The sequence below is a fragment of the Festucalex cinctus genome, chromosome 20, assembly GCF_051991245.1.
Source record: "Festucalex cinctus isolate MCC-2025b chromosome 20, RoL_Fcin_1.0, whole genome shotgun sequence".
NCBI lineage: Eukaryota > Metazoa > Chordata > Actinopteri > Syngnathiformes > Syngnathidae > Festucalex > Festucalex cinctus.
In genome coordinates this window covers 17,671,497-17,686,409 of record NC_135430.1, presented here as the reverse complement: position 1 = coordinate 17,686,409, position 14,913 = coordinate 17,671,497, and the positions used below count along the sequence as shown (strand labels likewise).

Here is a 14,913-nt window from a genome sequence, read left to right as displayed (position 1 = left end):
CCTTGTTTGGCTAATTTTATTATTGTCATTGTGTTTTCTGACACTTTTCAGTCTGACCACTTCAAAAACAGCAGCTGACCTTGCATATGTTACTACTGATGGAGATGTATCTTAGTAAGTACCAGTACTAGGGGTATAAAAAAATAAATAAATAAAAAAGATTTAAATTGGAAAATTGTTTGACAAGCCGAATTATATTTGGGGTTTTTTCTTTAATGAGAGATGTACACCAGATATAAATTTGTTTGTCGTAACTGATGATCTGTTTCAGTGGATTAAATTAACTTGGATAGTTTAGACTTTGGAGAGGTATACAGGTAAGTTTCACAAACTTAGTCATATTCTGTAATATGCATACTAATAATTAAAAAAAGAAGAAGCAATAAATCGCAGCATTGTACAATGGATATGAAAAGTCTACACACCCCTGTTCAAATGGTAGTTTTTGTGATATGAAAAAAAAAACGTATCCATGATAAATACTTTATCCACTGTGACTACATGGATCAAAAATGCGATATGCTATATGAATTCACAAATATATAGCAAATTGCAAGACCAAACCAAAAAAAAAAAAAAAAAAATCATAATTTCAGTAACTATAATTGGAATGCTGAGTCATGGTCACTAAAGTGAAGAGAATATGACCACAGAGACATTTATTTTTATGTACAATGGACCAACTAATGATCTGTCATTTATGACCCACAGGGCTTGAGGAAAAAATTAAAAAATGTGAAGATTACTTGCTGCTATTACGTACTTAGTTAAAATCATTTATAGACCAGGACCCTGTGAATGAAAAGACCCAGATGACTGAATATTCACAGGAATGGCTTAATGGTACAAAATTTATCCTCCCACCCCTCTTCTTTTCTTCCCCCCATAAACATAAAAATGGACGTGTTTTTCACATCGCATTTACGATATATGTGATGGCATTGAATAGAAGTGAAGAAATGTGTCACAGGGTACCGACAGCTTGCTCCACTTGTGCTCAGTGCTCCAAAGCAGGCGGAGGTGGGAGGGATGAGGTGGATCAAATTATTTTGTAAGCAAAAGGGGGGATGTATTGTTCTTTTATCATTAAATTAAATTTGAACTAAGTACTGTTTTTTTAACAATTTTCCAGCTTTATTAAAAAAAAAAAAAAAAAAAAAGATAAAGATCTGTAAAATTCTCAGATGCTTTCATTCTGTTTAGGGGTGAAGAATATAAAATAGAAAATGTGGTAGAAGAACTTTCTCCCAACACTGCACTTTGGCTAAAATATATTGCAAACAGTTGGGCAAACCTCATTTTTACACAACTGTGCCATCTGCTGGATGGTTTGGCATACAGCAGCCTTCAGCGGTAGTGTCGCCACCTGTCGCACGGTCCCCATGGCAACCGTGATGTTTACTAGTAAGCTTGGACATCAAAAACAGCATAAAACCCCATCAATATTCGGAAAATACGATACTTGACTGACTCATTTAACCATTTTCAGCAAAAAGTTTTTTTTGTGTAGAATTAATTTTGACAACTTCATTTTACTTGCTGACCTATTTTCTGGGTTTGGTCATGTGACGTTCGCAAACTTGGCATCTGAGCAACAGATGTCAATTTTGGTGGACAGCAAGTGGCAACATTTTATTTTTAAATGTATTAATTGCACATGAAAATGATTTTGAAGTTATCAAAATGCTAACTTGTTAGTTTTTACTGCTGAAATTGGCTAAATGAGTCCTTTTAAAAAAAAAAAAAAAAACGGAGAGGGGGTCTTTGCGCAAGATAGAGTTTACGAAAAATATTGACCATTCTTCTTGAAGCACATTTATGAGGTCACACGCTGAAGTTGGATGAGAAAGCTTGGCCCGGTTTCCGCTCTAATTTGTCCCAATGGACTCCTTCCTGTCTCAATGACTGTGCACAAAGCAAAGCCCATCAAAGACATGGATGAGAGATTTTGGTGTGGCCTCAACTCACTTTTGGAGTCAATTAGAATGTTTGCTGAGTCAGGCCTTTTTCATCCAGCATCAGTGTATAACTTCATAAATGTACTTCTGGAGTAGTCAACACCATTTTAAAACTTATTTCTTAAAAAAAAAAGGGGGAACATGCAAGTCAAGGTAGGCAATGTCATAGAGCAAAAATTTGTTTTGTTTTTTTAAAGACAAAAAAACAACCTGCACAATCCAATAACATGTTTCTAAAAACAAAACAAAAAAACAAATCTTTATTGACAACGCAGGCTTTCAAGTCTAGCATTTTACAAAAGCTGGTATTTTCATTTTCGAAACTCCTTTTTCATTTTGCGTGAGCATTTAGTTTGGAAAGCGTCCACAAGAGGGCGGCCGAGCTCACAAACTGTGTGACCTTCCTGCTTCTCTATGGTCATCCAGTAGTAAGTACCGAAATACGTTTCAAATAGAATCCGAAAGCGCATGTATTAAATTAATTGACAGACGAAAACAAAAGACATTCTCGCTGTCTTGAATATGTCAGTACTGAACGTTTAAGTTTTACACTTTCATTGTCCTTTCTTTACACTGATTAACTGTAGGGGATAATGACTCAAGATCAAAATCGTATTTGACTTTCATTTATTTATTTATTTATTTATTTATTTAATTTATGTATTTATTTATTTATCTTACAGGTATTTGCTTTTTAAAATCAGTTTAAATGAGATTTTAGAGCAGGTTTGTCAGTTATTATTATATTTTCATTTTCGAAACTCCTTTTTCATTTTGCGTGAGCATTTAGTTTGGAAAGCGTCCACAAGAGGGCGGCCGAGCTCACAAACTGTGTGACCTTCCTGTTTCTGTATGGTCATCCAGTAGTAAGTACCGAAATACGTTTCAAATAGAACCCGAAAGCGCATGTATTAAATTAATTGACAGACGAAAAAAAATAAAAAATTCCCGCTGCAATTACTTTTAGTCTTATAAAGTGTAGTTTTGATATTTCTTTGTCATTTTGTTTGTCAATCAATAGTGTTGCCCCTTAAGCTTTCTAATATAATAATAGTAATTACATTTAGTAATATTTTTTTCCTAATCTTTTTATGGCATTGGGTGAGCAGACATTGGGCATGGCGGGGTACACCTGGCCTAGACTGGTCAGTGTATTCCACAAAGGCATTATTAATCAAAATAGTCTTTAAGACTAGTGGGAGCACAAATAACATTTGAGGATTTTTTTTTTTAAACTTCCTTTAAAAACATGTAATGTCCTGCAGGAGCTGCAAGATGGCGGAATATCCTCAATAAGGACACCTTTTGTATTCATCACGGATCAACATGGTTGGAGCAAGATCACCTTCAGACCTCCCAACAAGGAAATACCTTTGCTACAATGACAGTGAAGCAGAGAAGTCCTTACCATGTGGAATATTTGGAATCATTTTCCCTTCCTCAGAGTGGATTATTACTTGTGGAAAATACAAGAGCAGCAAGCCGCATTCCTGCAGTTCCTCGGAGATTCTTGGATTATTAAGAGAACCTGAAGTCAGCAATTGAAAGCAATTTATGTTCAGCATGGCACTTGAGTGGATGCAGGAACCGCGTTCCTGGTTGGGAGGGGCCATAAATAGGTGGAATATTTCTGAATCACCTGGATGATCAACTCTCATCATGCAAGGTAGGATTTTTGAACATTTTACATTTATCTCTTGGCGTGGATTTTAGGAGCTGGAAACCCAAACAATGTAAAGATAAACAAATACTTGAAATCACTTATGGGCCCTCAAGCAATCATCTATGAAAGTTTGACTTTTTGAATTGAATTATGGAAATTGTTCAACTAATTGAGGATATATGAGGATATATAAGGATATATATATATATATATATATATATATATATATATATATATATATATATATATATATATATATATATATATATATATATATATATATATATAGATATGTGTATATATATATATATAGATATGTGTATATATACATGTGTATATATATATATATAGATATGTGTATATATACATGTGTATATATATGTGTATATATACATGTGTATATGTGTGTGTATATATATAAGACTCAAAATTAAATAGATTAGCTTTCAGGCTTGCACACGCATTTCTACAATATATGTCCCAATATATGTTATGTGCATATATGTGTTCTTTGTTGGGGTAAAAATAGCATTTTATCATATTTTATTTGATCAATGCATTGCAATACTTGCTCTCATGATTCAGTCTCGATTCAGCAAATTTCGCATCGAATCGAAATGCTGCATCCACATGAAGGACCCTGGACTGCACGGCGTCGTGGAAAAACCCAGCGGTTCAAGAAGATGCCAATACCAACACGAGAAAACATGTCAGAAGTCGCCATCTCGAACCTGTACACAGAGACGAGGGCAACGGAGTCATTCACCTCAGCAGCCTTCGGACATGTGATGTTTGGACTTCCAGAGGCTGACCTCGCTAATCATTTCATTGAGGGTAAAGAAAGTTTACATGCGCTTCATTTTTTTTTTTTTTTTTTTTCAATTTTCATGTTTACACCCAAATGGAAACGCAAACTTGACATGTACATGAATACAAAGTGTTTAAAGGAGAAGTCAACCCAAAAATATTCATTACAATTAGGGGTGTCAGACGATTAAAATTTGTAATCATAATTAATCGCATGACTTCCATAGTTAACTCATGATTAATCACAAATTTTATACCTGTTTTAAATGTACAATAAAAAAAAAAAAATTTCCCCAAGTTTTCATACTCTTGTTAACATAAAAGTGGGGGCAAAAATGTTGAACTAATAGAAATATGGCTGCATATTTTAGTCGTTAATACAGTAATTTCATAATAATTCATAAAATTGAGTTAAAATTAAAAAGATGTACTGTAAAAAAGACGAGTGAGCTATCTAATCTTTAAAATTTTTGAAATTCTGCACATTTTTTAAATTGTAAAATATAACTTGCACCCAGTCTCCACAAATACATACATATTATTATTAAAAACAAAAACAAATAATTCTAGATTTTGACGTGGACCTGTCTATGTTGCATTTGTAATTCCCCCAGTACAGGCTTTCCAAATAAGTAAGTTAAAATTAATTGCACATAAAAAAAAAAATAGTGGCGTAACTGGCGTTAAAAGAATATTAAATTAACTCCAAATTAACGCACTAATTTTGACACCCCTCATTCCAATATGTTCTATGCAGCCCCACTAGTCTTAAACAAAGTAATCTGATTAATATTACGTTTGTGGAATGTGAGTTGTGAGCACACTGACCCCAGTGAGATGCCACACGTAAATTCCAAGTCAATAGAGTAAGAGGTTGTTGTTGTTGCAGCTTTCATTCTAATTATATATATATATATATATATATTTTATATATTTTTTTCTTTAATGTTTGGTTCAATATGCACAAAGAATCTGAACTTTTCAATGCATGCATTGTGTTTTTTTCTGAATTTTTTTTCTGAATTTTTTTTCTATGTCAGTTTCTAATTACACAAATTAATATAGTCCAATTACCAATTTTATTTTCCAACAGTTTAGTATAATACTTTCTTGCAGATTCGTACATCGGTAAACGTAACTATTTGTAATATTTCCTACATTTGTTGCTTTAGTTTTATAGGCTTTTTGAGATCCACTGTTTATCAATGTTTTGTATTGTTCAATTAGTTTTATTAATGCTCACTGTATTATTATTTTATTTATATCCTATTTTTGACACATTGTAACATGCATGACATTTCCCCCACCACCTTAAAATGAACATTCTTTGCTACAAACAAATATATACCACCTCCGCACCATTTTTATTTTTTTCCTATCCGTACAAACCCATTCATATGCATATATGCATCCATTTCAAAGTCAAAATTGAAATGGATAATGAAAACGTGGTCACAATTGATGTTATATTCATCTAAACACCAGCAGCAGTTCCATAACTTTAAAATTATGTAAAAAGTGTTTTACTGGATAATGCTATGTGAGATTTTTGTCATCAACTGTAAAGTAAGTTAATTGTATTTGCTATCTCGTTTCATACCTGTTTGTGGGTTACAGTAGTTAGTTGACAGGCGGGCCCCGAATTTTATCATTATTATTATTATTTATTTATTTTTTGACCAAAAGACAAACACACGTGCAGATTTCGTAACACCAGCACGTACATGTTTTCATTGGCCACGCGTCGCAACATAAACATCTTGCCGACTGCTTACGTAAATTAACAGATACGACATTGTCATCGTAGAGAAGCAAACTACGTCGCATCTGACTGCTTACGCAAATCGAGACTTGTGCGTCAACTTTGTCAACTTTGCCCCGTCCCCATAAATAACAATGGCCAGCAGATGGAAGCATTCGAGAGTTCGCCTTGTCGTACAAAGGAAGGCTCGTGAACATCTTTGGAAATTAAAAGCGTTACACGCAGTTTGTTTCAAAGTGGGGGGGGGGGAGTCTCGTTAAATCTGCAACAAATGTGTCACAAAAGAGAGGAGAGAAGACATTTAAATTTTAGAGTTTGAAGCGGTGACTTCATTTACATACACACAGTGCAAAATACTTTATACTGTATGTTTTTTTTAATTATTATTATTCAGTCTTAATATTTTATTTAGTATTCATATTTGCAACCTAAGTTGAGTGTTTTGTGAATTTGTGTACCTATATTTAAATTTTCCACATGATTTGTATGCTATTGTTTAAATAAATAATTGAAAAAATGTGGTGGTAGGGAATAAATGGCCTGCAAATAGTTTATAAAGGTTGTCAAATATAAAATTGTCAGACTGGTGATTATTTGTAAATACATTATTTGGCCATCAAAAGGATAGTTTTATTGTTATTTTATAAAACACACGCAAACAATAGTAAGCACTTTATAGGCCTACTGTATTTTTTGGTCTCAATTTAATTTAGCTTTCATATTCTTTGTGTCCTCCTTGGCGAGTTTTGTGTTTTTATTTGGATACAATATTCAATTGTACTCTAGATTGTTTAAATAAAGTTTCATTGAAAAAGAAAAAAGGAAAACACTAGCGTAAAATAGTTTGTTAAAAATATCATTGTTACACTCCTATTTATATGTACAGTATATTATTTAGCAGTTAAAAGCATGTTTTTTCCCATTATTGTTTTGTTCAAGAAAACAGCTGTGAATATGTTGAGGCGTCATTAAGCTAAATGATTAGCATCATCGTCAATGTTGTACGTATTTTCACAAATAGCTTGTTTTATGCGTTTTGGGGGTGTTGACTGTGTTATAATGATTACGGGGAAAAAGGAAGGTAAGGAGCACCTTTTAGTTTATATCTTTTATTTGATAGATTCTGTATTTACAATGGTGTGACGCTGACATCCTCTAAATTGGCTGCCACTCAAGAGGTTCTCTTTGTGAAATGAGAAATTCAACAACTGACGACAGACAAACCCAAGTAGCGAAGTAAACCACTTTGTGAAATGAGAAATTCAACAACTGACGACAGACAAACCCAAGTAGCGAAGTAAACCAAAACTCATATACTCATATAACTAAAAGCTGACGACATCTAGCAACACAAACAGGCTGACTGCTTGCTTATGCAATTGACGGCTTGAAGCACGACAGTTAAATAACAACGTCGACAATTTCGTACCTGACGGGTGCTGATGCACACTTTATCCACTGCGAAAAACGATTAAATAAAAGTCAGAGCTTGTGCAATCACTGCATAAGTCATAATGCACACATGTAGATGTCAGATGATAAAATGAAGCTTTTTTGCACGTTATTGTTGTGAAATCCGAGGTTGTTTGTGGAAGGATAGTTCATTAAAGAAAGATGGATATGTTCATAACGCACTTGCAGTGCGTTTTATTAAACGTACAACATAATTGACACACTTGACATCAAATGAGGCTGTATGTGGACACTGAACTATTATATATTTGACACCCATGCTCTAGTATAAATTGACCTTGCTGTGGGTGTGAATGATCAGCTGACATAGGTTCCAGCTCACCTGCAAGCTGTGCATGAAATTGATGGATGGGTGATAAATTGGTATTGTATGAGAAATCAGGTGGGGGATGCGGTTTTAAAGAGGTGAGTCCTAAGTTTGGATTTAAATGTAGTTTTCATATCGTGTGGGTTGGTGCCGTGCATGGTTGGAGGAGTGAAGCAAGTCGGTGAGGTAGGAACAAGAAAGGTTGAATGAATGAATTTTAGATCAGGAGTTAATAATATGGAGTGGGCGAAGGTGAGTAGATGGATAGGGATAGACCAGGCCGATTATCGGCACCAATATTGGGCATTTTGGTGAATATCGGTATCGGCCTTTTAAAAAAAAATCTGACGTCTGATAAAAAGTAAATCAAAAACCATTTTAATCTCAGGGAAGTATTTAAAATTAAACAATTTGTTTTTGTTTGACATTAAAACAAAGAAATGTGAAAGTTAAGATGTCAGGTGTTTATAAATTTTTTTGGGAAAAAATATTTACTGTCAAACTATAGAGAGCTATGGTATTTACTTAAAAGTCTTAAGTTTCCATTTAACTTTTTAAGACCTACTAATAACCTTGGGAGCTCTGAACATTTTGTTAGGCTAAGAAAAGGATGCATTTCTTGATGGAGATGCAGTATTGCATAAACTGACATTGAGGCCCATGATGGCTGATGTTCAAGAAACATTTCGTTTCATTTGTTCATTTATTTCAGCCAGCAATCAACATCAAGAAAATCCAATTTTTCCAAACAATACTCAACTAAATCACAACAAAAAAGAATGAATAGGTTCAATTATTGATATTAACAACTGAAGTTTTGTGTAGGTAAAAGTTCAATGGCGGGCCAATAGGAAGAGTCTTTGGAGGCTTTGACATGTGTAATCGCTCTCAAGTTGTTTGCGTTATCCTTGAAATGTCACAAATACATCATGTTGACAAGGGTTCATCACCACTGTAAGAAATGATGTTACATAATCCATGCATCCATCTTTGATACAAGCTGCAAAACTAATGGCTAACGGCCTCATAAAATGTTACTAAATGTAGAAAAACAACAATGAGATTTTTTTGCAGAGTTAGACCCCCAAAAGTCTGTTTTCTAATTGATAAATGACGAGCGCCTCAGATCGAGATCTGCATTTGTGACTGACATTGGATCAACATGCACCCGCTCAGGCCGGAATGCCATCCAAGGCCAATGCTACCCACTTTCCCCGTGGGGCCTCGTTTTTCACAGCCAGCTACAATGATGGCGGCCCCAAACATGTACAATGTACCGCAACATATCAGACCCCCGGTACACCTCAATAGTCATGCTGCTTTCCATAATCATAGTCAGGTAAGTAGCATTGAATTATTAGTGAAGTCAACGTCTTTCTAAATGCTAACCTTTTTTGGTTTGAAAGTTATTGTTGCTGGAAGACAAACAGTATAGGAAGATTTCCCATTTTCTCAAAATCAACTTTGTTTTAATTATGACTTTTTTTGAAAATGTCTTAAAAACATCTTAATTCCCTCCAATAGCTTCACCGGTTGTAATCTATACTTTATGCATGCATTGATAGATCTTTCTTTTGCAACAACCTTTTTTTCTAATATTGCATAAGCCCATTAATATAAAACACAAAAATTGTGAATTCTGCACTGATCTTGACTGTCCTTTACCTTTGAACAGCAACAACTGCCGCATCAATGGCCTGTTCAAAATGTCATAGGCCCACATCCTCAACAAATGGTACTATTTAGCAGTTTTCCATTACATTGAAGCATTTATGTATTTCTGATTGAGCAACTTGATGGAGAATTTTAGTTCACGGTGAAAAATGGAAATGACTTCTGTTTCAGATGAGGGCGCCATCGGGCATGATGATGACACCTGGGGCCCCTCAGATGGTACCAGTTGGTTTTATGTGAGTCAAACCCTCACAAACTATTGAATTAAATTGTTCACATGATCACAGTCTTTCTAATTCATATCTATGTGTAGGAATGGAGAAATTTTGTTTGAGCAGGTGCATCCTTTAATGTCTGCAGCTCCTCCCCAAAACCTCTTCACAACAATGTAAGCTTTGTTGAGCAAATGTTTCTGTACATGGTCTACAGTACATGCAAAGGTATTTTTCTCCTTTGAAACTTGGGGAAAGAATTTCTGAAAGATACCATAAACTTTGAAAATGTTTCCTTAACTCTTTGACTGCCGCACGTTATCAAAAAAATAAATAAAATAAACCTGAGAGTGCCAGCCACTTTCGAGCATTTTTAACTCATCTTTCAAGGCAAACAGACTATTGTGTGCTATGACTACATAAACATGGGGGATATCATATGAAAGATTTGATTCTATTCTTTCATTAGAAAAAAAAAAGTATGATTCTACCTTATTCCGTTCTTGAGTAATCACCATTTGAAAATAGGTAGTTTGAGTGACACCAAGAAAAAATAAGGAAAGCGAGCTTTTTTGTGAAAAAGAGACATTTTGTGCACAAGAGTGACTTTGACACAAATATTTTTTGGTTTAGTGACGCTCTGTGAATTATATTTAATGGGACAAATGTTTTGATCATTCACGGCATCCTTGAAAACGTTTGATTTAATCAGATTCCGTCATGTTTCATTGTAATTTTATACACCGGCAACCCATTGAAGAGATACAATGCTGCCATCTGCTGACCATAGCTAGTGGATGTTTAAAAAAACAAAAACATTCTGTTCACTCAGGAAACCAGAACTGCCCAAGATATTGTGCTACCCATTGAGGGGAGGAAAAAAAAATAGTTGACGTCAATTAACGTTAATGGCAGTACTCGGTGGGATTTCCGTTAACGTCAGTTAACGTTAACGGCAGAGAAAGAGTTAAAAACGCCATATTTTGTGTCCTTCATTTCAGTAACACAAGAAAGGCTGAACATGTGCGGGAGCGGCCCTACATAAAAAAGCCGCCAAACGCCTTTATGTTGTTTGCAAATAAGTACCGAGAAGTAGTCACCATGCAATTGGAGAAAAGAGACAGCGCGTCTGTTCATGTGGCCCTCGGGAAAATGGTGAGTTATGCATGCACTGGAGCAAGCACTTTAGGAGATTGCAAATTTTATTTCCTGGGTCATCAAAATATGAAGAGAAGTGGGCATTATACTTTGAAAAGATTTTCGGAACGCCAAGTCAGCAAAAACTCTGGCACCAGTCTGGTCTTAAAAAGTATTTAAAATGTTTGTAAGCCATTGCAACATTTTTAAATGTTTGAAACCGTTGTAAAAATTACATGAACATTTATTTAAAATAACAATATAACTACAAAAAAGACACTATATCATGCACCGCTTTTAACTTTTAATTCAGTGATTCATTCATGTATCACTAGAGGGAGCCAGAGTATCACCAGTGGTTTAAATGCTAACAAGCTAGCAAATGTGAAAATTTGTCAAGACTCTTGCTCCTGCAAACGTGGAACCGGTTTTTCCTGTCACCTTTTCCTTGTAAAAATACGATCTAAGCTAGTGATTCTCAAAATGCGCTCGATTATGAAGAAAATATTAGCCACGACTCATTTGGTAATCGTTGAAATCATGACTAGGACAATCTTTTTTTTTTTTTTTTTTGGTATAAAACAAAATGTTTAAACGTGTAAAAATAAAATAAAATATTAAGACGAATTTCTTTGAAACACTATAATTACACAAGTTCCTTTTGGACCAAACAATATTTATTAATTTAATTTATTGTTGAATATTGTTGCAAACTAGCAAATTTGTTGAGCAGATTGTTTGTCCACGAGGTCGTAGCATTGGGGAGATGTAAGCGAGAAACAAATGTCCTTTTGAACTACATTTACTTAACTCCTTTTCAAAATGTCTTTTATGACAATTCATGTGTATTTTTCAAACACAATTGTGCTAATTGTGTGTTCACAGTGGAAGTTGCTACCGCAGGCGGACAGGGACAAATATTACGAAGAAGCTGACGCTCGGAAACGACGTCACGCTCAGCTTTATCCTCGCTGGTCCACCTGTGAAAATTATGTGAGCTCCACGTGTTTGTTTACAACTCACATGATGGTTACGTGAATGGAATTTGTTGGATATCAAATAAGAACACTTTTTTTTTTCTTCCCCACCCATTCTTTAGGGGAAACGCAGGAAGCGGCGAAAGAGTAAGATTCACACTGGTGTTACAAGTACGTCACTACCATATCAACACAAACATGGCCGTCATGTAGTCGAAACGCGCATAATTTTGATAGTCCATGCATCTTAAGGGAGTGTTCCTTTATTTTTGTTAGATAGCTAGTTGTGTTGGACTAGATTTGCTCAACTTGACATTGCCAATCACGCAGTTAACTCTTTCACTTCCAGCCATTTTCACAGAAACAATCCCATTCGCTCCCGGCTGTTTTACTGGATTTTGACTGATTTTGCAAGGCCCACAGAATATTGTGTTCTAATGCTATAAGAGCATGGAACCTATCAAAAGAAAGATTAAAGTCTCCTTTCATCAGGAAAAAAAGTATGTTTCTATCTGATACCATTTTGCAGCAATTAGCATTAGAAGAGAGAGCTAAGTTTCATCAGTTTTCACAAATCTATTCAAAATTGTAAGTAATTTAGTTTTTTTTCTACATGGCTCTGGTTGATCTCCTTTGCTCTGCTGCCACCTGCTGGCCGTTTGTGTAATAACTACAATTTCTGCAACCGTTCTTTGCAGTTGAGAGGTTGCAACAACGCCTTCTGTATGCTCTAGCATAACCCCCCCCCCCCCCCCCCAAAAAAACAAAAAACAAAAACGTATTTACACGTTATTGGGAGCAAATTAGTTAAGAGGCTGACAGACTTGAAAACAACCACCACTGTTTTCTTAAGATGGAATCCAGGGGGTAGCAGATACAATGCAAACAACAGAGGCCACAGATATGAACCCCGTGGAACACCATATACAATTTCATGCATTCATATCATTGTTCTTCTCTTGTTCTCTTTACAGAGGATACACCAGATCCTGAAGTTCCACATAGCAATATTCTTTCTACAGTCCCAAAGCACATGGTGGTATCTGAAGAATTGGACTCCTCTTCCGAAATGATGCATTACAGCTTCCAGCCTCCTTCTGCGCTCAATTCAGAAGAGTCTTTTGAAGTGCTGATTGAGGGAAAGAAATTTGTGCAGATGCCGTGTGTCAAAAACGAACTGGTGATTGCTACTGACGGACAGACTCAGGGAGAAAGTCTTGAGAACGACCATCTGCTAGATTGTATGCTTCTTTCCCCTGCGTCTCAGATTGAGCTTCAGAGTTTTGAAGATGGGTTCCAATTTTTACTGGAGCATTTTGAGCCTCAAGGACTTACAGAGGCTGAGGAGCATGCTAAGCCCTTGAGTTTAGGGGAACCCCAGCAGCTAATCATCAAGTTGTTTGAAGGTCCTACGCTGACAGGGAATCTAAAAGTAGAGCCTCAGCTGGACCTGCCTGTACAGGGTCACACAGTGGCAGCAGGCCCCTCCAAGACTCAGAATAATCCCATCCAGTTAGCGCTGGAGCATCTTGACAAGCCATCTTACGTCGCTGAGCGACCACATCTTAAGGAAGAGGTGGAACCACGGCCCATCACACAATGTCAGACATTGGTGGCAGAAGCCACCAATCAAAACGTGCCAAATCAAGTACCGCCACTGAGACTTGTTGAGACCCCATCCACCGCTCCTGCGCTCAGTGTTGCGGGAAAAAACATGCCGCCCACCGCGCAGAATCCGATAACAACACAAGTATTCAATCCCGCTACTGTGCATCACAAATCTGAGTCCTCCAAACTACTGAGTCAAGACACAGAGATCAAAGTACCATCAGTGGACTTTGAGGCCTTGACGAGAGGTCAGAGTCAGAAATTAGTGTCTGTTCCATCTCTGAGTAAGGAAAAGCTCTCTGTACCACTACCACATGTCGAGACACTGTCCGCCGCATTACACTCAAGAGAAGGTGACTTCCTCCAATGTCTCAGTTTTGGTGATGAGCTACAATTTTAGTTCACTGGCATGCAGCATGTCGGTTACCCCAAAGTGGGATGTACTTTACAGCAGAAGAATCATTGCTAAGAGGGGAGAAAAAATAGCAGTATGCCCATCTCATCATATCAGATGGATATATATATCTGCCGGTGTACACCAGTATCACTCCTATATTGATATGGTCACCTTCCGATATAAATTGCAATACATTTGGAAAAGCAACACATATTGGGCTAACAACAGACCAGTTTTTGCTGAGATTGATTTATAGGTCAAAGTCGAGCATCTAACTGAATTATTTTGATTTCAGTGTAAATTGATACATCTTTCTCATATATATTTGTTCCTGAAATCCACATAACCATTTTAAAACCTATATTGTTATGGTAATATGAATATAATGACGTAAATATGTATTTTTGTATCAAAGTAATGTGTGCTAATTGTGCAAACTGATCATGACAAAATGCATTTCCATCCCGTTCATTGTGACAGGCGCAATAAACACCATAGCCACAAAACACAGCAAGTTTGTCTTGCCGCAATGTTCAATCATGTGTGTGTTGCCGTTTTTTTTTTTTTAGTATATTTTACCATTTTTCTGTATATATTTGTTTTAGTATACTATGTATATACTGTACACTCATTTATGCAGCTATGTAACGATTTATGAACAGGTGGAATTAACCCTGATCAAATAAAGCTGAAACTACATAGTGAACCTCAAAAATCCCACATAGGGTTGACCTGGCACCTTTTTGCTGTAAGGCCGAATTTGTAGTGATAATCACTGACACAATGCACTGAAGACATAAACTTGTGATTTTGTATTTTATAAATAAAATGTGCAGTACTTTGTTTTTAGCGAATTACTACGGTTTACTGTCGTCCGTGTTGTCTGTGAACGCACCACACTGGGCAGTGGTCCGATCCCGAAATGCAACCGATAGGGA

General features: G+C 36.0%; 1 protein-coding gene and 1 long non-coding RNA gene across 12 annotated transcripts; one reads left to right on the top strand and one right to left on the bottom strand.

Annotated features, from left to right (window-relative positions):
• Positions 1–14,832, top strand: LOC144009799 (uncharacterized). 11 transcript variants are annotated; one of them, XM_077509687.1, is made up of 10 exons: positions 1–114; positions 3,224–3,624; positions 4,218–4,455; positions 9,646–9,705; positions 9,816–9,880; positions 9,958–10,032; positions 10,858–11,011; positions 11,879–11,986; positions 12,093–12,141; positions 12,945–14,832. In XM_077509687.1, exons 4-10 carry the CDS (start codon positions 9,703–9,705, stop codon positions 13,976–13,978), a joined length of 1,488 nt encoding a protein of 495 aa, XP_077365813.1. In that variant the 5' UTR covers positions 1–114; positions 3,224–3,624; positions 4,218–4,455; positions 9,646–9,702; the 3' UTR covers positions 13,979–14,832. The 11 variants fall into 11 exon arrangements, with proteins under 11 accessions (XP_077365813.1, XP_077365814.1, XP_077365817.1 ...); XM_077509688.1 differs by having other exon boundaries at positions 4,207–4,455; XM_077509691.1 differs by lacking the exon at positions 9,958–10,032.
• Positions 4,148–6,321, bottom strand: LOC144009803 (uncharacterized). Its single transcript, XR_013281048.1, has 2 exons — positions 6,029–6,321; positions 4,148–4,352 (listed from the first exon to the last, which is right to left on the bottom strand). It is a non-coding gene; the product is annotated as an uncharacterized LOC144009803 (long non-coding RNA).
• Positions 14,833–14,913: the final 81 nt, after the last annotated feature.